The 27,531-nt window shown below is 38.0% G+C and overlaps 1 protein-coding gene across 4 annotated transcripts in view; it reads right to left on the bottom strand.

Annotated features, from left to right (window-relative positions):
• The window catches only part of LOC128649413 (thioredoxin-like), a 220,555-nt gene that overhangs the window by 19,291 nt on the left and 173,733 nt on the right, over nucleotides 1-27,531 (bottom strand). For all 4 annotated transcript variants that reach the window (XR_008400673.1, XR_008400672.1, XM_053702666.1 and 1 more), the window contains one exon: nucleotides 4,518-4,622. Coding sequence is in view for 2 of the 4 variants with exons in the window: in XM_053702666.1 (XP_053558641.1) it covers nucleotides 4,518-4,622 (105 nt within the window). In the remaining 2 variants the exon portion in view is untranslated. The remainder of the gene's footprint in view (nucleotides 1-4,517; nucleotides 4,623-27,531) is intronic.

The following is a 27,531-nucleotide window of genomic DNA, read 5'->3' on the forward strand; positions in this document are numbered from 1 at the left end:
GCAGGAAGCACATTTACACTAATGAGCATTAGCAGGAAGCACATATACAGACCTCCCAACATTTAAAAATTCAAAAGAGGGACACCCCCTGCGGCAGAAGTGTGATATGTGGTGGGCAGGAGTGGGGATGGGGCTTAAAAAAATCATAAGACCAAAGTAATATAAGTAAAATTCTAAATAATTCATATATTTTAATACTCTTAGGCAGCAAATCAAACACAAGCTCATACCACTGGTATAGGTAGTTATGTGAGCTCTGTATTTAATTAGCCATTGCAGAGACAGTGCTAAATATTTTTAGCTTAATTGGACATTTATTAATAGATTCTTTAAAACTGTTCTCTGCATTCCCCATTAATATTCTAGATTCTGGCATTTAAAGTCAGCAAAAATGCACATATACATGTACACACACTCAAATACACAGAAACACACACTACATAGCATACACACTACACAGCATACACTTACACATGCACATGCATATACCTCACAAACACTACATAGCTTACACTTATACATGCAGATACACACACACACTACATAGCTTACACTTATACATGCAGATACACACACACACACTACATAGCTTACACTTATACATGCAGATACACACACACTACACAGCATACACTTATACATGCAGATACACATACACTACACAGCATACACTTATACATGCAGATACACACACAAACACACACTACATAGCATACACACTACACAGCATACACTTACACATGCATATACCTCACACACACTACATAGCTTACACTTATACATGCAGACACACACACACACACACACACACACTACATAGCTTACACTTATACATGCAGATACACAAACACACACTACATAGCTTACACTTATACATTCAGATACACACACTACACAGCATACACTTACACATGCATATACACACACACACACACACTACATGCAGATAAACACACACACTACATAGCTTACACTTTACATGCATATACACATACACTTATACATGCAGATACACATACACTACACAGCATACACTTATTCATGCAGATACACACACACAACTTATCTTACACTTATACATGCAGATACACACTACACAGCATACCTTACACATGCAGATACACACACACACACACTACATAGCATACACTTATAAAAGCAGATACACACATACACTTATAGATACAGATACACACACTACATAGTATACACTTATACATGCAGATACACACACAAACACTTTTACATACAGATACACACACATACACTACATAGCATAATTATACATGCAGATACACATACTCTTATACATACAGATACACACACTACATAGCTTACACTTATACATGCAGACACACACACACTACATAGCATACACTTATACATGCAGATACACACACTTATACATGCAGATACACACACTACATAGCATACACTTATACATGCAGATACACACACGTATACATACAGATACACACACAATACATAGCTTACACTTATACATGCAGATACACACACACACACACACTACATAGCATACACTAATACATGCAGATACACACACTATACATACAGATACACACACAAACACACTACATAGCGTACACTTATACATGCAGATACACACACACACACTTATGCCTACAGATACACACACTACATAGCAAACACTTATACATGCAGATACACACACTACATAGCATACATTTATACATGCAGATACACACTACATAGCATACACTTATACATGCAGATACACCCACTACATAGCATACACTTATACATGCAGATACACACACACACACACACTTATGCCTACAGATACACATACTACATAGCTTAGTTATACATGCAGATACACCCACTACATAGCATACACTTATACATGCAGATACACACACACACACACAATTATGCCTACAGATACACACACTACATAGCTTACAGTTATACATGCAGATACACACACTACATAGCATACATTTATACATGCAGATACACACACTACATAGCATACACTTATACATGCAGATACACCCACTACATAGCATACACTTCTACATGTAGATACACACACACACACACTTATACATACATATACACACACACACTACATCATATATTGGTACCTGTAATTCATTATATTGGGTCCTGGGGTTGGAAAGCACATTAGCTGGCAGTCTGAGGCTGCCCTGTTTAATACCCTGGTATTAGCAAGCACTGCTCATCCTATAAAACTGAAGGCATGCTAGTATTATCAGCAGGGGTTAGATGTCATCACTACCAGAGGTTAGAGGTCCCCATTCTGCTTAACCCACACACCATTAGTTTTCCACAGGGAACCTAACTGGTATCTAACCCTGGTAGAGAATATATATATATATATATATATATATATATATATATATATATATATATATATATATATATATATATATATATATATATATATATATATATATAAATATATGTGTATGTATATATATATATATATATATATATATATATATATATATGTGTATTTATTTATTTAGAAAAAACTGATTGGGGCAATTCAGGACAGATGGCAAGTAACCCGGGACAGTGGGACAGACCCCTAGGGGGGTGTAAGTACAAAAATGAACATTAAAAAGAAGCACATATACACTAATGAGCATTAGCTGGAAGCACATATACACCAATGAACAATAGCAGGAAGCACATATACACTAATGAACATTAAAAGGAAGCACATATTCCATAATGAGCATTAGCAGGAAGCACATATATACTAATGAGCATCAGGATGAGGCACATATACATCAATGAGCATTAGCATGAAGCACATATACACTGAGCATTGGCATGAAGCACATATACATTAATGAGCATTAGCAGGAAGCACATATACACCAGTAAGCATTAGCATGAGGCACATATACACCAATGAGCATTAGCAGGAAGCACATATACACCAATGATCAGTATCAGGAAGCACATATACACCAATGAGCATTAGCAGGAAGCATATATACACTAATGATCATTAGCAGAAAGCACATGTACACTAATGATCATTAGCAGGAAGCACATATACACTAATAAGCATCAGTAGGAGGCACATATACATCAATGAGTATTATCAGGAAGCACATATACACAAATGAGTTATCAGGAAGCACATATGCATTAATTAGCATTAGCAGGAAGCACATATACACTAATGAGCATTAGCAAGAAGCATATATACACTAATGAGCATTAGTAGGAAGCACATATCACTTTTGCACTATTAAGGTGGGAACGTTTTTAGCCGTTTAATAACTATATCCTGCAATTTGACAGTTGATTGATTTCTGCTTCAGCCAACAAGAACGTAAGCTTCACTTTCACTTATTCTCAATCCTAACCACATAAAATATATATGTTTTAAATGTTTGTGCGGCTAGATTACGAGCAGCGCAAAATTTGGCGCTCACGCATTAACTTCACTAAATGGTGTTTTTTTGCACGTCAGTTTGTGCTCATATTATGAGATGAAAGAAAAAAGTTAGTGTGTGAGTAAAAACCTGAGGTGTGCAAAAAGTGGAATTTCAAATATCACACATACGTTAATGTATTCTACTATAGACTTCAAAGGAGCAATTAAACTGGAAATAAACTAACACCCATACTCTTATGCTAACCCGATTATGTTTATTCAAGTGCGCTAAAACCAACAAGAAATATAAATATTTCACATTCCAATGTTTTACACATAGAAGAATATGTTCTATTTATTCTTAAATACATATTTCTATATATATATCTAATGATATGTTGGTAAAATCACTAAAAACCTCCTTTGAGCGTAGTTTATGACTGAGCAGGAGCAATAACGTGTGATCCACTCGTAATCTAGCCATAATGTTGTTGTGAATAAAGATTATGGCCATCCATACACACACTTTAATGTATAGGTATGCATGCAGAGTGTATATAGTGTATATAGTGTGTATATATATATATATATATATATATATATATATATATATATATATAAAATCCAAAAGGGACTGCACTCTCACTTACTGATAAAGCATCTACCAGGGTGCCGGTACAAAGTTACATAAATCATAAAGAGAGTACCGCACTCACTGGATTTCAAACACAAATATCCATTTATATTTATTTATATATACATATTATTATCAGTTATTTGTAGAGCACCAACGGATTTTGGGAATATATACTCCCCTCCGATCCTAGCCATTATGCCACCACACATGGCCCCAACTATAATGCCCAAGTTAGGCAGCAAAAATTGCAAATGTACACATTTAAAAAAATATTCATGCATCAAATTTGTGCCCTTAGGCGGTCTCCTAAACTGCCTTTATTGTAGCACCAGCCCTGATCCCAGAGATATCGGAAATACAGACTAAATATATGATTTTGTAGCATTACATTGCATGTTATTTAAATAAATGACATGCATAAGATAATCATGTTTCCTTTGTATCATATGTTGCAAAACATTTTTATACATTTCTACTTACATTGAGAAAAGGTGTTGTTAGTCTACATGGTCCACATTTTCCAGATGAAAAATATACAACAACAAGTTTATTCCTAGCAGCAGACAATTCATTCCTCAGCTCAGCCTGTAAAATAAAAGATTGAGAAAATGCTATAAAACCAACACCAAGAAACTTATAAATTTACACCAATGCGTGTGATCTATATCATGGTAGTGTTTTCATAAATAATTTTACCTCTCCGACTCCAATCGAGGAGGAAGATTCTAAAATCTTTTTTAAAGAAGGTTCTGTTACGAACTGGGATATCACAATTTCACTGGCATATAGATAACTAAAATCAGTACTAAATAACTTTTTATTTTTCATTTTAAATGTTTGGAATTTTTTCATCTTTAATTTTTTTTTTCTGAGCTTTAATGCCCAGGAAAATTTTGTTTAGAGTGATTGGTTTTCACAATTTATATTGCATATGATCACAGTTTTTTCTGCTCACCGTTATTTCAATAAAATACTTACTCATGGAACTATTTTACATTAACTGTTCCGATCAGCCAATAGAATGCGAGCTCAATCTGTTTGGCTGATCGGATCAGCCAATCGGAGTGAACTTGATTCTGATTGGCTGATTCCATCAGCCAATCAGAATTTTCCTACCTTAATTCCGATTGGCTGATAGAATCCTATCAGCCAATCGGAATTCGAGGGACGCCATCTTGGATGACGTCCCTTAAAGGAACCGTCATTCGTCGGGAAGTCATCGGAAGAAGAAGATGGGTCCGCGGTGGAGGTCTTCAAGATGGAGCCGGTCGTCATCGGATTAAGATAGAAGATGCCGCTTGGATCAAGATGGTTGCCGGTCCGGATCGCTTCTTCTTCCCGGATAGGATGAAGACTTTGGAGCCTCTTCTGGACCTCTTCAGCCGCCGGATTATGGATCGCCAGCCCCCGCTTGGGCTTGGATGAAGATTTCGGAGCCTGGAACGATCGGTGATACCTGGTGTTACGGTACCAACAGGATACCAAGGGTTAATACCAGATGAACAATGTCCTGCATAGGGAATCAGCAATTCACAACCCAGCCAGTTTCAGGTTTAAAACAGAATGTCTACTTTATTTGAAGGCAGCACACAGATTTATACACCCTGGCTTCAGGTTACAAAGGGCATTGGTTTAACAGTAAAGCAGACATATGAACAATGCATCAAACCTCTAACAATTGTCTATTGACAGGTAAAACAGATTAACATATTAAGTTAATTAACTAGGGAAGAATGTTTACTCAGACAATCTGATGTTGGGCAGTCTAGTTAACATAATCACACAAGGACACAATCAGTTTACCCAGACAGACTCCTGAGACACAATCAGATCTGAAACATACATAGAATACATCTTATTACTGAATATAGGAACAGTTCTTATTAGCTATAAAGTCTTTTATGCCCACTTGGCTTATAGAGTCACAATTGCTCCCACAAGGGGCACTCACACCCTGTACCCATCCTGTATTTATGGATACAGGGTGACATAGACATAAGACAGAGTTATGAAAGTACATGGGGTGTCCAGCATATAACATTCCATATTTCCATGCAGTCTCTGGGTATCCTTAAGCCCATGTACCTCCAGCCCAAAGAATGTTCCATAACAGGCCCTCCAATGTACAATGGCGAGATTGGTTTTGTCACATCTCTCCCCTTTTCCAAACAGACTAACAGGGTATCTGACCTCCTGCCGGTCAGTGCCCTGGTTAGTCCAGCAACCCACCCATAAAACACAATTAGTAGTACAGCCCACCCACAATAAATGGTTACTACACCTGAGTACGGGGAAAACTTGTCCATGTCCAGGTACCTCACCACAGCTGTGTGGGGGACTGGTACGCTGAATTGGTGGGTTGCGAGGTGGGCAGAGACCAGCTGTACTCTGCCCGGGTGCCAGCACTACCATGGAAGTAGCCTGGTGGGAGCCTGGTTGCTGGAGGGGGAGACCGACTGTCTCCCCTTTGGATACATAGCTGTGCTGCTGGAGGGGGAGACCAATCGTCTTCCCTTTGGCTAAACAGCCGTGTTGCTGGGGGACAGGACCAACTGTCCCTACCCCTTTTAACGCAGCCTGCCGCTGGGGAATGGAGTCTGGGCTCCCAAAGTCAGGCTCTGCAAAGGACTCCCATAACAAGCCAGGACCATCAAACTCCTCTCCCTCTGGTTTGTCATGCTCGGCTGTCCAGGGTATATAATGTGCCATATACCACCAGAGCGCCTGGTAGGCATGTCAGTTTGCTGGGACAATCCATCTGGATTCCCGTTATGAGAGAGAATTCCTGTCCATACAAACAAGGGTTCAAATTCCTCAGTGCCCAGACCAGGGCCAAACAGTCCTTCAAAATCCCATCAGCTTCTTTACGAGTTTTCTGTACCTGCTCTTTATAGGTATCCACAATCCCTTCATACTGACATAGGGTGCCCTTGAGTTGCTGCACCTCACTATGAGCCAGCGTCAGCTTCTCCTCAAGTGTCGCTAAGTTTGTCTTTAAGGTTTCATGTCCCACTCTCAAGCTGGTGTTTTCTGCAGTCTGTCGGTGCAGCTTGTCTAGCAGAGATTCACGTTCTAAACGTGCTTTTTCCTCTGCGCTCCTCTTCTCCTTCATCAGCGCATTGTAACGGGACCTCCACATATCAATAGCGGATAGAGATTTACTGAGCTCATCGTCCTGGGGCTTAGCAGCAGGTGGGTCAGTCTCTGCTGCATGGATCTGGGCACGGGTAGTCACAGAGTTAACATCAGCGGGACCCATAGGAGCGTAGGCAGAAACAAGGGGGGCCAAGTCATTTCCAAGAAGAACATCAGCAGGTAAGTCCTTCTTGACCCCCACATTCACAGGTCTAGCGCCCACTCCCCAATCCAAATGTACCCTGGCAACAGGTAGGCTGAACACATCGCCCCCTGCTACCCTCACAGCCACAGTGTCTCCAGTGTACTGTTTCTCAGACACCAAGTTCTTTTGAAGCAAGGTCATGGTAGCACCAGTATCCCGTAGACCACTGACCTTCTTCCCATTCACTTTAACCAGTTGCCGGTTATTCCGGTGGGCAGCTTGCACAAGGTCTGCCTCATGTAGGATGCTCCAGCATTCTTGCGCCTCTACGTAGCGGGCCGCAGGCTGAGGATTACGTGGGATTCCGCCGGCGGGTCTTCTCCAGGACTGCGCTTGGTTCGCTGCGTTTAGGGGACACTCTGGTCTTTTGTGCCCTAGTTGCTTACATCTAAAGCACCGAATAGGTTGTGAGTAGCACCGCAAATTGAACAGGGCTCTCTGAGGGTAGTTCGTGGCCGGAGGCCGTGTGGTATAGCGGTGCGCCGGGGTTTGGTAACTGGCAGCTGCTGGGGTGACTGGGGGTCTGTACTCCACTCTAGCAGGGGGCTTAGTGGTAGCAGTGTCCAGTTTGCGGGCATCCGTATACTCATCTGCCAAGCGAGCCGCTTCCTGCAGGGTGGAGGGTTTACGGTCCCGAACCCACTCTCGAACTCCTGCGGGTAACTTGTCGAAGCAATGTTCCAACAGGAATAGCTGCAGCACCTCTTCCCCAGATATGGCTTGGCACCCCGCTATCCAGTGAGCTGCTGTGCGGTGCACCTTACATGCCCACTCAAGGTAGGAATCTCCAGCTAATTTAACAGTGTCTCTGAACCGCCTCCGGTATGCCTCCGGTGTAACCGCATACCTGGAGAGCAGAGCCTCTTTTACAGTATTATAATCCCTGACTTCCTCATCTGGAATGGCACGAAAAGCCTCTCTGGCCCGGCCGGATAATTTTCCAGATAATATCGTGACCCAGTCCTCTGCGGGTACCTTGTGTAGTGCACATTGCCTCTCAAAATCCGCAAGGTACCCATCAATCTCTCCTTCTGTTTCCAGGAAGTTTTTAAAAGCTGCAAAATGTACTTTTCTCTTTTCCATCTTAGTCAGTATTGTAGTAATCCCCCTCTTCCTGAGGTTACTGGCTTGTGTAGTTGCTCTTCTGGGCGATAAGGTTCATTCCGTCGCTGCCACCAATGTTACGGTACCAACAGGATACCAAGGGTTAATACCAGATGAACAATGTCCTGCATAGGGAATCAGCAATTCACAACCCAGCCAGTTTCAGGTTTAAAACAGAATGTCTACTTTATTTGAAGGCAGCACACAGATTTATACACCCTGGCTTCAGGTTACAAAGGGCATTGGTTTAACAGTAAAGCAGACATATGAACAATGCATCAAACCTCTAACAATTGTCTATTGACAGGTAAAACAGATTAACATATTAAGTTAATTAACTAGGGAAGAATGTTTACTCAGACAATCTGATGTTGGGCAGTCTAGTTAACATAATCACACAAGGACACAATCAGTTTACCCAGACAGACTCCTGAGACACAATCAGATCTGAAACATACATAGAATACATCTTATTACTGAATATAGGAACAGTTCTTATTAGCTATAAAGTCTTTTATGCCCACTTGGCTTATAGAGTCACAATTGCTCCCACAAGGGGCACTCACACCCTGTACCCATCCTGTATTTATGGATACAGGGTGACATAGACATAAGACAGAGTTATGAAAGTACATGGGGTGTCCAGCATATAACATTCCATATTTCCATGCAGTCTCTGGGTATCCTTAAGCCCATGTACCTCCAGCCCAAAGAATGTTCCATAACAGGCCCTCCAATGTACAATGGCAAGATTGGTTTTGTCACACCTGGCATGGTGAAGACAAGGTAGGAAGATCTTCAGGGGCTTAGTGTTAGGTTTATTTAAGGGGGGTTTGGGTTAGATTAGGGGTATGTGGGTGGTGGGTTTTAATGTTGGGGGGGGTATTGTATGTGTTTTTTTTACAGGCAAAAGAGCTGAATTCTTTGGGGCATGCCCCACAAAAGGTCCTTTTAAGGGCTGGTAAGGTAAAAGAGCTTTGAACTTTTTTAATTTAGACTAGGGTAGGGCATTTTTTTTATTTTGGGGGGCTTTGTTATTTTATTAGGGGGCTTAGAGTAGGTGTAATTAGTTTAAAATTGTTGTAATATTTTTCTTATGTTTGTAAATATTTTTTTATTTTTTGTAACTTAGTTCTTTTTTATTTTTTGTACTTTAGTTAGTTTATTTAAATGTATTTATTTGTAGGTATTGTATTTAATTAATTTATTGATAGTGTAGTGTTAGGTTTAAATGTAGGTAATTGGAGGTATTTTATTTAATTAATTTATTGATAGTATAGTGTTAGGTTTAATTGTAACTTAGGTTAGGATTTATTTTACAGGTAATTTTGTAATTATTTTAACTAGGTAACTATTAAATAGTTATTAACTATTTAATAGCTATTGTACCTGGTTAAAATAATTACAAAGTTACCTGTAAAATAAATATAAATCCTAAAATAGCTACAATATAATTATAATTTATATTGTAGCTATATTAGGATTTATTTTACAGGTAAGTATTTAGCTTTAAATAGGAATAATTTATTTAATAATAGTTAATTTATTTCGTTAGATTTAAATTATATTTAACTTAGGGGGGTGTTAGGGTTAGGGTTAGACTTAGCTTTAGGGGTTAAAAAATTTATTAGAATAGCGGTTAGCTCCGGTCGGCAGATTAGGGGTTAATGTTTGAAGTTAGGTGTCGGCGATGTTAGGGAGGGCAGATTAGGGGTTAATACTATTTATTATAGGGTTATTGAGGCGGGAGTGAGGCGGATTAGGGGTTAATAACTTTATTATGATAGCGGCACGGTCCGGTCGGCAGATTAGGGGTTAATAAGTGTAGGCAGGTGGAGGCGACGTTGAGGGGGGCAGATTAGGGGTTAATAAATATAATATAGGGGTCGGCGGTGTTATGGGCAGCAGATTAGGGGTACATAAGTATAACGTACCTTGCGGCGGCGTGCGGACGGCAGATTAGGGGTTAAAAAATTTTAATAGAGTGGCGGCGATGTGGGAGGACCTCGGTTTAGGGGTACATAGGTAGTTTATGGGTGTTAGTGTACTTTAGAGCACAGTAGTTAAGAGCTTTATAAACCGGCGTTAGCCCAGAAAGCTCTTAACTACTGTTTTTTTTCTGCGGCTGGAGTTTTGTCGTTAGATTTCTAACGCTCACTGCAGCCATGACTCTAAATACCGGCGTTAGAAAGATACCATTGAAAAGATAGGATACGCAATTGACGTAAGGGGATCTGTGGTATGGAAAAGTCGCGGCTGGAAAGTGAGCGTTAGACCCTTTAATGTCTGGCTCCAAATACCAGAGGGCGGTAAAAACCAGCGTTAGGAGCCTCTAACGCTGGTTTTGACGGCTACCGCCCAACTCTAAATCTAGGCCATAGTGTGCATTTCATATGGATTAGATCTCAATAAAGGTATATGATACTCAAATATTTACTCTGTTCCATCAAAAATACAATGTTCCAAATGTATTGCAGTGCTTTATTGAGTCTTAAGACTGTTTTACACACTCATTCCCTTACTTATAGTTTTTTTTTTTTTTGTTTAAATAGTTTTTATTGAGGTTTATGATAAAATGACATACAAATACAAATACAGGTGAAACTGCTATGTAACAACGAGAAACATCATCATACAGTAAGAGCTCAGTAGCTATCAATATCAAGTCACTAATAGTATAATATACAGTAGTTTCTAATGACAGGATAAAAGTAGACGATAGTATGTCATGCGTAGAGTCCCAAAACTGAGCAAACCTCATACATTTTTTACTTTTAGGTATTATAACGCTTCATTAATAAGTAATAGACAGTAAAACATGGTGCATACGCACTTATCAAAATGTATATTAACATCAAGCTTATGATGAGAAACAGAGAAACTCAACATATACATTAAACTTACATTATATATAGAGAACATAGTTATTATATAATATTGGTAATTGCGGTTATTCACAAGGGAACCGCGAATTAAGTATCTGGTCTAATCACAAAGAACCAGAATACTATACAATAAGGGGGGGAGGGAGGTGATAAAGTGAACGATCATACAAAGATATGTAACCTGGGAGCCAAAAGGTTCATTATGTGTCAGAGAGGAGTCGCTGAATGAAATAGATGTAGGAGGGATAGGAGGAGATAAGCTGTAGTAACACTGGGCACTATCATCGTCTATGTGTGACTAGGTATATTTGGGTTGCTAATAGGTGCATAACAAGAAACTAATGCATGCTAGGACAGTACCAAATTCAATATGCTAGAGTCCCAAAATCTAAATTTACTGTACAAGTGTGGCATAGGCTAAGTATCTCAGCTCTGATAACTCAAGGAGGAGTGGAATATGAGTGCATTGCATAAATGATCAAATGAATGATGGGGAAATGAGTGAATAAATGAATAAGCAAAGGTATAAACATGTAAATCTAAAGTACCCCTATTCACAAATAACACTTGATATAAGTGAGATTGTATAACATGAAACTCATAGATATGATATGAAGGTTATGTTTTAAATAGACGAATATAAGTTGAAGATTGCTTATTGGTTAAAGTGAAAAGGGAATAAAGACCTGCAGCAATGCCTTAAATTGATTTATGGTAGGGTGGTTGTAGGGTATTGAGTAAGAAGCTCTACCAATATGAGACTAATCTCTCTATGGATAGTTTATACGTCTGAGATAGCTAAAGTAGCACCTAATTTAGTAAGTATAGATCAGTATATAATTGAATTATAGTGAAGCCTAAGCTATGGTGAAAAGTAAATAGGTGATAAAAGGAGTGCGAGAAATTGTCTCCGCCACCCGGGCACGGGCCCTATGTCCGGGCAACGGACCAAACAGTTAAAGTAGTCTAGTAATAAATTATGAATTTTTACAGGGAGCTGCTCACCTCTATAGTGTTGGATATAGCTCTAGGAGGTTAGTAAAACAGTAGAAAGGAGAAAGCGAACATGACTAAACCATGTGGGTAGAACAGAGTAGCAGTCTCTAGTGGTATTGTAGGATTGCATGTAAGAATAGGGTGTAATTATTCATTGGCAACCAAATATTAAACAGTAAATTCATTTCCATGCGTAAAGCTGCAGTAAAACTCAACATGCATGTGAACACACATGCAGTGCATTAGGCAAGGAGTAGTAGTAATATAGTCAAGCTGCGTGTAGATTGGGTTAACTCGAGCTAATAAAATAGGTAGTGTGAATTTATATTCAACAAACATTCAGTCAATGGGGCAAGGGCTAAACCAGATAGAGGCACAGTAATAAGTTGCGCATTTAGATGCCAAAACAAAGTGACTGCCACCAGCGCTCCCAGATCTCCCTTTGTGGATGGTAGATTTTATCTAAAACAGGGCATTAGATTGATTATAGGCGCTGACGATTCTTAAATACAAAGCTCAGCAACTATGCAAGTAACTCTAAGCATAAATAACGTTTTCAACACACAGCAGTAATGGTATTATAGGCCCAAATGTTCACATTGGTAGTAATAAATGTCTTAACTCTTCAGGGACTTGGTTACATAATGGGAGAGAATCACAATGTCAAAGTCCAAACATCTGATTTAAGTATGGAAAAAGTGAATGTCCCGTCTAGACAATGAACATAAAATATTAACTGGACTGAGGGATTTCTCATTGAGCAGAGTGGACACTTAAACAAATACACATTAGAAAACAGCAAAGACAAGCAACTGTAAAAATCATAGCAACATTTTGTGACCTCTGAGCACTATTGCTGTAGCCCCTCTTGACAATGCAAGCCTCAGTGCATGAACAATATCTGCAACAATAGGCCTGCTATGTTTTCGATATGTATAGTTAGAAATTAAGAAACAATGCACAAAGAATTCATAACAGTTAAACGCAGTATTATCAATATAACATACTTGTCCCTCCATATTTGCAAAAGCGCAATGAGTATCAGAGCATAAGAGACAAACAAGAGGACATGCAGGCTGCAGCTCAATTTCGCGCCAGTGGTAAACTATATACATATAAAAGGTGCATGTCCACAATATAATGCGTGGCGCTTATACCAAGGAAAACATGGTGGAGTCCCTCAAATAGTAAATGTAGTTTTTATAAACAGGCCAGTCTCAACATTTGTTTAACCCATACCACTCCTGGGGTAGGCTTGTCTGAAGTATGCTGAGGAGAAGTAATGCATCCAGCAGTGGGAATAGCAAAAGGTCCTGGGAACCTACCCAATGTCCCTCTTAACGATGAAAAGGGCATACAAGTCTGTTCTACAACACCTCTGTGTTCAGCGTCAGAGAGGTGAGAGCTATCTCTGTTTCTGGGTCTAGGGCCGCACCGGACCAAGCTAGCATGGCTAGATCCTGCGCTATTTGCTTCCGCTGCACGGGCACAAAGGGGGTTAAGCAAAGTTATCACTGCATGCTGATCACTCGCATGGATAGATGCTATATGTGGCAGCTCCAACATATTCTCGCTCCCCTCGGTAGCATCCTGTATTCTGCCAGCAACAGCAGCAGTATCCATGTTTACTGCAGGGCCCGTGGTATGCGCCATTGTTCCCGTCACAGCAGTTTCCCCAGTGTTCTCAGTGCTGAATATAGGGAGCAGGCTGTCTAGGCTATTGTGCATTCTCTCTGCGAAGTCATTAAGAAGCACCACAACTTGCTTGTAGAATATCTCCATAGTTAGATATGTAGTTCAGAACTCACTCTGTATTAGGTGACGGCTGAAAGGCTAGCAATCTCGGCTGCCTCGTGGACACTGCAAGTAGTTGAAGTCCAAATATATGCCGAAATAAATATTAAAAGTCTCATCACACAAGTTTTTATATGTCTAGCTCTACCCAGGTGTAGATTAAGGACAGATCCTTTGCCAAAATTTGTGATTTATACCTCCAAATTAAAGTGTTTTTCAGGAGCCCATGAGATGTACGTCCTGCTCCTTCTGTGGCTGGCTCCGCCCCCCTTACTTATAGTTTAACTTTAAATATACATAGCTTTTACTTAACTTTTTTATGCAAACAAATATTTTTGGCATGTTTAACTGCTGTGCTTTCATATGTCTGCTAAAAAGTGTTTTGAGTATCATGTCCTTAAAGGGAAATTTGAAATAAAAAAATGACCCGATCTTCTTCATTACGGCATGTCATTTTTGCATTTCTGATACTATAGGCTAAAAACACAGATACATCCTACTTGAGAACTGCACGCACTTAGCCAGCAATCATCAGGTGCATTCTGCTCAGAATATGTAATGTTTGTGTTTCCCAACTAAAACTTGCCTAAGTATTAACTTCTTTAAAAGGGGGTTAAACTCATAATTATAATTAGGCGCCAAACTGTGAGGCTAAGGTATGCAAAATATTTATTACAACTAAGAATACAGGGTATTGAAGTCAAAATGGAATTACAATATTAAAAATACAATAGGAATACAATTTAAAATACAATTTAAAATATGGCATGGATCCACGCTATTACAATGAGGATATAAAATGTGAAATATATATATACACTATAACAATATACACAGGACAATTCTGCATCGACAGCAATATCACAAGTGTGCTGCAAAGTGACTTAGTGCAATACTTCAGTGTGCTAAAAATTGGGGTAGTAACAATCAATAAAATCGAAAAAAAAAGGTGTGTACAGTGTGTATAAAATGTGTTTTAGGAAAAACAAAAACAAAAACAAAGTCAGTGTAAAAATGGGTCCAAAAGAAAGTCACAACATAGGTCCAAAATGAATCCGCTCCGCTGGGGTACTCCTATAGGTGTGTATCCAAAAGGTGTTGGTGTGTTAGCAAGTGTTTGCTATTGGTGTCCAGTGGATGGGTAATAAAGTGAAAAAAATAATAATAACAACAAAACAAGAGTTGTTGATAGTGTCCAAGAAATATCCCTTTGTGGTGGTTTTACCAGCCTGGGTAGGCAGATATGGTGAAGAAAGGTGCACGATAAAAAAGGTGCACAATAAAAAAGGGGGCACAATAAAAACAATTCCAAATGCAAAAAAATATATAGGAAACAAAAACCTGTGAAGAGAAAGATAAAAGGCAATGTGTAGAAAGCTCACAATTTGTTCCTCCAATTAAAATAAGGCTTACCAGTGTTGTCTACGCGTTTCGGCCTTCTCTGGGCCTTTATCAAGACTGGTGTGTGCGATATACTGATGGCCTTATATAGGGGTTGAGTGATTGCAACCGGAAGTGCTTTGATTTAGCCATTTCCGGTTTGGCGAATTTTTATATTTATTCAGATTGTTAATAAATGGATCATAAAGTCTATTTCCTATCAAAATTAGTGGATAAGGTAGTGTTTTATTATTATCACTATTTGGAGAGTCTCTATTTGTCGTCTGTTTTGTTTCTGTGAATCCTCCGTATCTCTATGACGTCACTTCCGGTAGGGGATTTCTCTAACGGACTTATGTGATATATAGTATATATGTTGTTTTCAGTCCGTTGTCTTTACTATTTATTGTATTAACTGATCCATAATATGTGGCCGTATGTTGGATAGGGTTATGCCGGTTATTTTGTATATATTTCTTATCCGTTTTTCCAGTGTCCTGATTGGTCGTGACGTCAGAGCTGTAGTCAGATCAGTAATAAACTGGACCGTAATGTGAATCACTAACGTTTAACTCTGTGTGTCCTTAAAATGATCTGTGGAGTGATTCAGTGTGTGTCAGTCACAGTGTGCGTGATGGATGATATACTGAATGTATCCCTAAAGTGTTAAAGCATTATATGATAAAGAGGTTTTAATATGAGATTAAATTGCGATCAAAGAGCTGGTTTGTAACTAATGCACAGAATATCTCCAAAGGGAGTAGGGGCAAAAAAATACTACAGTTTGTTAGTAATCCTGTAGTTGTTTCAATGTTATATACTGTATACAATCCCAAAACACAATTAGGAGCTATTTTTTATAAAATAATATATATTAATAATAATTTTTTTTTTAAGGCATTATGGACAGCCGCACATAACACTGAAGAGACTTGCATATAGACTTTTTAGGTTGTTGTAGTATTACCAGTTTCAGATTCACTTTTTTCACGGTATTATCACCACCTGGATTTTATTGATTACGGATTCTTTTACCCAAATAGCGTTTTTTAGAGCTAAAGATTTGTGTATTTTTTGAGTTTTTTGAGATCTTGCATTGTTGTATGTTAAACACATGGCCATAGGAGTGAGCAATCACTAGAAATCACTCAATCACATATGTTTTTGTAAAGCACGACACTAAGTTTTAAGAGGTTAGCACAATTTAGTTCATCTTGTTGTTTTATGTTTTGACACACTGGAGTAATATTGTTTAGTCACTACTGTATCACGGTTATTTAAACAATAGCCCGCTGGAAACCCTGTTGTATCTGTCAGCAGCAAAGACACTGAGCTGAGGCTCTACCAATGAGCCTAGGCTTTGATTACATATAATCAGTAGTAACATAAAATAAGTGGCGATAGCTGCTGTGATCTAGCGACACTCGCTCAGATATTAGGAGTGTCTGTTATTGTGCATAGTTAATGAGATAAGCTGATTTCTTAGTGGCTGTCAGCTTTTCTACCAGAATCTGTCAGTTACTACAAAGGCTTGAGATTTGCGATTTTGAGTGTTAAATATATGGTAATAGGAGTGAGCAATCACCAGATATCACCTAATTACATATGCTTCATGTAAAGTTCGACACAAAAGACTTTATAGGTTAGCACTAATTGTGTTCCTTCTGCTGTTTTCCAAGTCACTATTGTATCAAGGTTATTTGATTAATAGGTTGTCATCCATTAATACTGTAAGTCATAGACAATATTTAGGGTATTAAGAAATCCCTGTTATCACTTTAACTGGTGAGCTTAAAATCCTATATTTTTATAAGGAAACAGGTGAAAGCCCAATTTCCATTTTATTGTAAATTCATTTTTTATTGTGAGCTTATTTTAGACTGTAAACATGGATCCATGAGGGAATGAAAGGTTAATATTGATTTATATGTGATATTCATCTTGAATCCTTAGAAATAACAAGTGTCACCACGTAACAACTATATTCACTTGGAAACTCCAAGGTAGAACATAGGAAACAGTACACTGTTATTTTTCACTTTTACTGCTTGTCAATTTTTGTACTTCCATCCAGAAATGGAATGGACATTGAAATAAACATTGTTAAGTAATTTATTTTAGCTAAGACCCTGCCTCTTTTTGTTGGCGCTTGGATATATAATTTTAAATTTTAATAATAATTTTTCACTGTTGTTGATATTATCCTTATGATAACAATGCGATATAATTATTTGGTAGAAAATCATATGTGATCTTGTACAAATCATATTAAATTAAATAAACAAGAAAGGAAATGGTTATTATTTTAAAATATTAAAGTGTTCAGATTGTTATATGTAGATTGTTATTGTCATATAATGACATACTTATAATTATCCTTTTCTGGGATAAATAATTACAAATTGAAACTAGAATAAACAATGTATACTTATAGGTCGGATTCTCAGTTGTGTTTTATACAGCTTGAGGTATAGTTCAAATTGCAGTTTTCTGATTGTAATTAATATCAGTTGATCATCTTTAAGGGGGTGTATTTAAGGAATAAGTGTCCTATATGTTTAATATCAGAGATATGTTAAATAGATGGTTTATTAAATGCCGGTGTGTTGGCATAATAAAATAATTTGTTAAGTGTTAAAATAATCAAATATTTCAAATATTTTAAATATTTTAAATATTCTAAATATTTTAAATATTTCTAGCCTATTTTCAGGGACTGAGGATGGAATGAGATAGCTGGAAGGAGGCCTAAATCCTGGTGCATGGCCCAATGGCCTTAAATTAATTGGAGAGCTTAAGTTGGATATTGATTCTGTAGAGTTTGTTACTAGTTTGTTTCTTATATCAGTCCTGGACCTTGATAGAAAGGAGTGATGTAACTATTTTATTTTTTATTTGATTCTATATGGAGACCAGTGCCTTGGAGAAGGAGGTTCAAGAGTACAGATTATGTCTAATTATACTGATGTTAGACATTTTGAGTAGGCAGGTTTTTTGTAGTTTCTTTTAGATGTTTTATAGAAACTTATCTGCTTTTTGGTCATAGAAACTTATCTGCTTCTTTCTGTGTGAGGAGAGATACCTCTATGGTAGAGAGTCAAATTTGAGGACAGATACCTAGAGGAGAGAGGATCATTAGTGGAGATATAGAAATATTATGTCATGTTGAATAAGTGGGGGAGGTCTTCCTTGTTATTTAGCCCTTTGGGGTGCAGGCAGTCCAAGTTGAAGATCCACTTTGATTCGGCGGTAAGCAGTTTCTTTGTATAGTTGCCGCCTCTCCAGTCCTTTGGTACCTTCTGTGTGCCCATGTATGTTAAATCCTTTATATTTCCCTTGTGTTTAGTTGTAAAGTGTCTATATAGAGCGGTATCTGTGTTTAGTTTTTCAATGAGTCGTAGGTGTTCACGTATCCTTTCTTTCAGGATCCTCGACGTCTGGCCCACATATTGTAGACCACATGAACACTGTAACATGTAGATCACTCCACTGTCTTGACATCTAATCAACTCACTTACTTTATATTTTTCTTTCGTATTGAAGCTGTTAAACTTGATAGATTTGATACCGCTTTTGCATGCTTTACAAGACACGCAGGGGAAGAAGCCTTTAACCTCTTTTCCGAATGTGTCTCTAATACCCAGGTTTTTCTTTCTTTCTATACTGGGAGCAAGTCTACTCTGTAGGTTCTTGGTTTTCCTGTAGACAAATTTGGGTCTTGCTGGTAGTTTTTCACCAATCAGGTCGTCTTCTTTCAGAATTGACCAGTGTTTTTTAAATATTTTCTCGATGATGCTCTTATTCTCGCTGTATTCTGTAATCATTAATATATTGAAAGAGTCATCTTCTGTCCGTGGTGTTTTTTCTTTATATTTCAAAAGTTAATTTCTGTTGATGTTGTTGACTTCTTCGCTTTTCTGTTCCAACAGGCTCTCATGATATCCTCTCTAGGAACTTTGCTTTAATGATGTTAGCTTGTTGATTCCATTTATCTTCTGTCGAACAGATCTTCTTGATCCTTACCAGCTGTCCCTTCGGGATGTTCTCCTTCCAGTTCTTATGATGGCAGCTCATGCTGTGGATATAGGTATTACTGTCTACTGCTTTGAAATTAGTAGAAGTTTCAATCTTGCCATCTATGATCTCTATTTTTAAATCTAAAAAGATAAGTTCAGTGTTGCTCCATGAGTGAGGGAATTTCAGACTGTTAGTGCTTCTGTTCATGACTTCGATGGTGTAGTTCAGGTCCTCCTGAGTCCCTTTCCAGATGATGATGATGTCATCAATATAACGGCGGTAGAGGACCAGGTCCGCGCTCGTTGGGCATGAGTCCCAGAAGATGTTTTCCCACTTGCCCATAAATAGGTTCGCGTAGCTGGGCGCGAACCTGGTCCCCATTGCTGTGCCGCAAATCTGTTGGTAGTAATTTCCATCATCATGGAAGTAATTATGGGTCAAGATGTACTGGATTCCATCCAAAATGAAATCTTTCTGAGCCTCAGGGACTTCTGGGTCTTTATCAAGGAAGAACTTTACTGCTTCTAGTCCTTCCTCATGGGGGATACATGTGTATAGTGACACCACATCACATGTTGCTAAAATATAGCCTTCTTCCCATGGGGTTTCCTGCAAGAGATTTAATATCTGGGTGGAGTCCTTGAGGTATGAGGGTAACTGTTTTGCATATCTCTGAAGATTGAGGTCAATGTATTCTGACAGGTTACTGCTTAAAGAACCAATACCTGAAATGATCGGCCTTCCTGGTGGTCTCTGTAATGATTTATGGATTTTCAGCAGATGGTATAGTACCGGTGTGATGGGATAACTGATGTTGATGTAATTATATTCCTTGGTGGTTAGTATTCCTTGTTCCTTGGCTGGATCCAGTATCTGCAGTAGTTCCTTTTTATAAATCTCTACTGGATTTGAGGGTAGTTTTCGATATGTATCCTGATCGTTCAAAATTCTGACATTTTTGGATTTATAATCCTTTTTGTCCATGATAACGATCCCGCACCCCTTATCGGCCGGTTTGATGATCAAGTTATGGTTTTCTTCCAATGTTTTAATAGTTGCAATCTGTTGTTTAGAGAGATTCTGTGTTCTTAATCTCAATTTCTTAGACTGTAAGTCTTTGATTTCTTTGCATACAATTGTTTCAAAGGCCTCTATGGCTGCTCCTTTGCTATTTATAGGGTTAAAAGAGGACTTCGGTTTCAAATCCGTATGTCTATGAGTATCAACGCATTCGTATGGTTTATATACTGTTCTCTCAACTGCTGATTTGGCAAAAAATCTCTTTAATGTCAGCTTTCGTATAAATTCTTTGGTGTTGATGAAAGTTTGGAATTTATCCAAGCTTCTACTCGGAGCAAATGAGAGGCCTAGCCTCAATATGGAGTTCCCTTCCTTGGTCAGCGTATGAGAGCTTAGATTAAATATACCTTTGTTATTTTCCATAGTAGTCGTCTCATTCTTATTGTTATTTCTTTTGTTTACTTTTGCTCCTCCTCGCCTTCCTCAGTGTGTTTTCTTCTTGTTGATGTCATTGGTCTTTCTGGACCCATCTCTCTCTGTTGTTTTACAGATCTGTCTCTCTCCCTGTTGTGTGCATGATCCAGTCCTAAAAAAGGTGATGGTGTATTGGTTATAGATGTAGATATATGATGATCTTTATGTTGATCTTTATGTGGCTCTCTTTTCTTGGGGCGTTGTTGAATTTTCCATTCATCCTTCGTATTTTCCTCATTCTTTCTGTAAGGGATCTGTCCTTCTCTCTTCTTAGGTGTTTTATGTGCATTAGTTTGATAGAAGTCGTCCCTTCTGTTATATTTTTCAAAAGGGACATTTGCTCTATGAGTCCCATAGTTGGGTCTGGATTTGTTCTGTCTATAATAATTCGATCTCCCCTCATAGTAATGTCCTCTTGGTGAATTTTGGTATGAGTACTCTCCCCTATTTTCTGGATACTCTAATCTTCTGTCTTGGGTGTAATCCCATCTGTTATACCCAGTTTCTCTCCTTCTCTCAGGTCTGTGTTCCTCCCTTCGTGTAAAATCCCTTTCATCCTCATAGTCCCTTCGGTGGCTATTGTTTTGCCACCTGTTATCATAATAGGGTCTAGACCTATTGTTTGCATATGGTGTTTGAGTATGGTAATTTGGTCGTGCAAAATGTCTTCGGTATGATCTATTTTGTTCCTGATTCTTAGGTCTATAGTGTCTATTTGTTTGTCTTCTATATTCATGATTATAATCTAAATCCTGTTGGTGATCATTAATATATTCTACAGGTGTGACTGTATTTGTTATGTCTCTCTCTGTGTTGTTGTCTATAGTTTCCGTTGTCAAAGTGTTTGTATGTTCCTCAGCAATTATCTCCTTACTTTCCAGTTCTCTCAGAAGTTTTTTCGTCTTTTTTTGAATAACTTCATTTCTGATTTTTTTCACCTTTTTAAATAGATTGTCTTTCTTTTCTGTGATATCTATAGACTCTTGTCCAGAGTGTTCCAAATTGATTAGAATTTCTTCATTCTCTTTTATTTTGGAATCCATGTTTCGTGCCAAGGATTCTCTATATTCTATAATTAATTTTATCAATTGTCTTGATGTATTTATCAGGACTGATTTCCATTTTTCAGAGATGGAGTCAGATAGAGGGAAAGCACATTCCTTATGTGTTATAAGGCCTTTGGGAATAATATCTAATTCTAAGCACTTTTTCAGGAAAGAGATTTCAGCTTTATATTTAACTTCTGAAATTAGTAGTTTTTCCAATTCTCTAAAGATGGACTGTATGTCTATAGTTTCATCCTCATCTATGTCAATGCTGATTAATTTGGTCTGTTTATTCACATCAATACATACATCCTGTCTTAGTGCACCTAGAGATTCCATGATAAGAAATATAAAACGACACGCTAGGGGCTGCTGGAATGAAGCTAGGAGTATTTTCGTGACAGTACAAAGATAATCCCAGCGCCCACTAAACCTTATTGGCCCAGGAGGTGATACCTAGTTATCACCTAGATGCAATAATACGTGAGAAAGATATTCCTAGGCGCCAAACTCTGAGGCTAAGGTATGCAAAATATTTATTACAACTAAGAATACAGGGTATTGAAGGCAAAATGGAATTACAATATTAAAAATACAATAGGAATACAATTTAAAAATACAATTTAAAATACAATTTAAAATATGGCATGGATCCACGCTATTACAATGAGGATATAAAATGTGAAATATATATATATACACTATAACAATATACACAGGACAATTCTGCAACAACAGCAATATCACAAGTGTGCTGCAAAGTGACTTAGTGCAATACTTTAGTGTGCTAAAAATTGGGGTAGTAACAATCAATAAAAATCGGAAAAAAAAGGTGTGTACAGTGTGTATAAAATGTGTTTTAGGAAAAACAAAAACAAAGTCAGTGTAAAAATGGGTCCAAAAGAAAGTCACAACATAGGTCCAAAATGAATCCGCTGGGGTACTCCTATAGGTGTGTATCCAAAAGGTGTTGGTGTGTTAGCAAGTGTTTGCTATTGGTGTCCAGTGGATGGGTAATAAAGTGAAAAAAATAATAATAACAACAAAACAAGAGTTGTTGATAGTGTCCAAGAAATATCCCTTTGTGGTGGTTTTACCAGCCTGGGTAGGCAGATATGGTGAAGAAAGGTGTACGATTAAAAAAGGTGCACAATAAAAAAGGGGGCACAATAAAAACAATTCCAAATGCAAAAAAATATATAGGAAACAAAAACCTGTGAAGCGAAAGATAAAATGCAATGTGTAGAAAGTTCACAATTTGTTCCTCCAATTAAATTAAGGCTTACCAGTGTTGTCTATGCGTTTCGGCCTTCTCTGGGCCTTTATCAAGACTGGTGTGTGCTATATACTGATGGCCTTATATAGGGGTTGAGTGATTGCAACCGGAAGTGCTTTGATTTAGCCATTTCCGGTTTGGCGAATTTTTATATTTATTCAGATTGTTAATAAATGGATCATAAAGTCTATTTCCTATCAAAATTAGTGGATAAGGTAGTGTTTTATTATTATCACTATTTAGAGAGTCTCTATTTGTCGTCTGTTTTGTTTCTGTGAATCCTCCGTATCTCTATGACGTCACTTCCGGTAGGGGATTTCTCTAACGGACTTATGTGATATATAGTATATATGTTGTTTTCAGTCCGTTGTCTTTACTATTTATTGTATTAACTGATCCATAATATGTGGCCGTATGTTGGATAGGGTTATGCCGGTTATTTTGTATATATTTCTTATCCGTTTTTCCAGTGTCCTGATTGGTCGTGACGTCAGAGCTGTAGTCAGATCAGTAATAAACTGGACCGTAATGTGAATCACTAACGTTTAACTCTGTGTGTCCTTAAAATGATCTGTGGAGTGATTCAGTGTGTGTCAGTCACAGTGTGCGTGATGGATGATATACTGAATGTATCCCTAAAGCGTTAAAGCATTATATGATAGAGGTTTTAATATGAGATTAAATTGCGATCAAAGAGCTGGTTTGTAACTAATGCACAGAATATCTCCAAAGGGAGTAGGGGCAAAAAAATACTACAGTATTGTATTCCTATTGTATTTTTAATATTGTAATTCCATTTTGCCTTCAATACCCTGTATTCTTAGTTGTAATAAATATTTTGCATACCTTAGCCTCACAGTTTGGCGCCTAGGAATATCTTTCTCACGTATTATTGCATCTAGGTGATAACTAGGTATCACCTCCTGGGCCAATAAGGTTTAGTGGGCGCTGGGATTATCTTTGTACTGTCATGAAAATACTCCTAGCTTCATTCCAGCAGCCCCTAGCGTGTCGTTTTATATTCCTTATCATGGAATCTCTAGCTGCACTAAGACAGGATGTATGTATTGATGTGAATAAACAGACCAAATTAATCAGCATTGGCATAGATGAGGATGAAACTATAGACATACAGTCCATCTTTAGAGAATTTGAAAAACTACTAATTTCAGAAGTTAAATATAAAGCTGAAATCTCTTTCCTGAAAAAGTGCTTAGAATTAGATATTATTCCCAAAGGCCTTATAACACATAAGGAATGTGCTTTCCCTCTATCTGACTCCATCTCTGAAATATGGAAATCAGTCCTGAAAAATACATCAAGACAATTGATAAAATTAATTATAGAATATAGAGAATCCTTGGCACAAAAAACATGGATTCCAAAATAAAAGAGAATGAAGAAATTCTAATCAATTTGGAACACTCTGGACAAGAGTCTATAGATATCACAGAAAAGAAAGACAATCTATTTAAAAAGGTGAAAAAAATCAGAGATGAAGTCATTCAAAAAAAGACGAAAAAACTTCTGAGAGAACTGGAAAGTAAGGAGATAATTGCTGAGGAACATACAAACACTTTGACAATGGAAACTATAGACAACAACACAGAGAGAGACATAACAAATACAGTCACACCTGTAGAATATATTAATGATCACCAACAGGATTTAGATTATAATCATGAATATAGAAGACAAACAAATAGACAGTATAGACCTAAGAATCAGGAACAAAATAGATCATACCGAAGACAATTTGCACGACCAAATTACCATACTCAAACACCATATGCAAACAATAGGTCTAGACCCTATTATGATAACAGGTGGCAAAACAATAGCCACCAAAGGGACTATGAGGATGAAAGGGATTTTACACGAAGGGAGGAACACAGACCTGAGAGAAGGAGAGAAACTGGGTATAATAGATGGGATTACACCCAAGACAGAAGATTAGAGTATCCAGAAAATAGGGGAGAGTACTCATACCAAAATTCACCAAGAGGACATTACTATGAGGGGAGATCGAATTATTATAGACAGAACGAATCCAGACCCAACTATGGGACTCATAGAGCAAATGTCCCTTTTGAAAAATATAACAGAAGGGACGACTTCTATCAAACTAATGCACATAAAACACCTAAGAAGAGAGAAGGACAGATCCCTTACAGAAAGAACGAGGAAAATATGAAGGATGAATGGAAAATTCAACAACGCCCCAAGAAAATGGAGCCACATAAAGATCATCATATATCTACATCTATAACCAATACACCATCACCTTTTTTAGGACTGGATCATGCACACAACAGGGAGAGAGACAGATCTGTAAAACAACAGAGAGAGATGGGTCCAGAAAGACCAATGACATCAACAAGAAGAAAACACACCGAGGAAGGCGAGGAGGAGCAAAAGTAAACAAAAGAAATAACAATAAGAATGAGACGACTACTATGGAAAATAACAAAGGTATATTTAATCTAAGCTCTCATATGCTGACCAAGGAAGAGAACTCCATATTGAGGCTAGGCCTCTCATTCGCTCCGAGTAGAAGCTTGGATAAATTCCAAACTTTCATCAACACCAAAGAATTTATACGAAAGCTGACATTAAAGAGATTTTTTGCCAAATCAGCAGTTGAGAGAACAGTATATAAACCATACGAATGCGTCGATACTTATAGACATACGGATTTGAAACCGAAGTCCTCTTTTAACCCTATAAATGGCAAAGCAGCAGCCATAGAGGCCTTTGAAACAATTGTATGCAAAGAAATAAAAGACTTACAGTCTAAAAAACAGAATCTCTCTAAACAACAGATTGCAACTATTAAAACATTGGAAGAAAACCATAACTTGATCATCAAACCGGCCGATAAGGGGTGCGGGATCGTTATCATGGACAAAAAGGATTATAAATCCGAAAATGTCAGAATTTTGAACGATCAGGATACATATCGAAAACTACCCTCAAATCCAGTAGAGATTTATAAAAAGGAACTACTGCAGATACTGGATCCAGCCAAGGAACAAGGAATACTAACCACCAAGGAATATAATTGCATCAACATCAGTTATCCCATCACACCGGTACTATACCATCTGCCGAAAATCCATAAATCATTACAGAGACCACCAGGAAGGCCGATCATTTCAGGTATCGGTTCTTTAAGCAGTAACCTGTCAGAATACATTGACCTCAATCTTCAGAGATATGTAAAACAGTTACCCTCATACCTCAAGGACTCCACCCAGATATTAAATCTCTTGCAGGAAACCCCATGGGAAGAAGGCTATATTTTAGCAACATGTGATGTGGTGTCACTATACACATGTATCCCCCATGAGGAAGGACTAGAAGCAGTAAAGTTCTTCCTTGATAAAGACCCAGAAGTCCCTGAGGCTCAGAAAGATTTCATTTTGGATGGAATCCAGTACATCTTGACCCATAATTACTTCCATGATGATGGAAATTACTACCAACAGATTTGCGGCACAACAATGGGGACTAGGTTCGCGCCCAGCTACGCGAACCTATTTATGGGCAAGTGGGAAAACATCTTCTGGGACTCATGCCCAGCGAGCGCGGACCTGGTCCTCTACCGCCGTTATATTGATGACATCATCATCATCTGGAAAGGGACTCAGGAGGACCTGAACTACACCATCGAAGTCATGAACAGAAGCACTAACAGTCTGAAATTCACTCACTCATGGAGCAACACTGAACTTATCTTTTTAGATTTAAAAATAGAAATCATAGATGGCAAGATTGAAACTTCTACTCATTTCAAAGCAGTAGACAGTAATACCTATATCCACAGCATGAGCTGCCATCATAAGAACTGGAAGGAGAACATCCCGAAGGGACAGCTGGTAAGGATCAAGAAGAACTGTTCGACAGAAGATAAATGGAATCAACAAGCTAACATCATTAAAGCAAAGTTCCTAGAGAGAGGATATCATGAGAGCCTGTTGGAAAAGAAAAGCGAAGAAGTCAACAACATCAACAGAAATTAACTTTTGAAATATAAAGAAAAAACACCACGGACAGAAGATGACTCTTTCAATATATTAATGATTACAGAATACAGCGAGAATAAGAGCATCATCGAGAAAATATTTAAAAAACACTGGTCAATTCTGAAAGAAGACGACCT

This window comes from Bombina bombina, chromosome 2 (assembly GCF_027579735.1).
Source record: "Bombina bombina isolate aBomBom1 chromosome 2, aBomBom1.pri, whole genome shotgun sequence".
NCBI classification, from domain to species: Eukaryota; Metazoa; Chordata; class Amphibia; order Anura; family Bombinatoridae; genus Bombina; species Bombina bombina.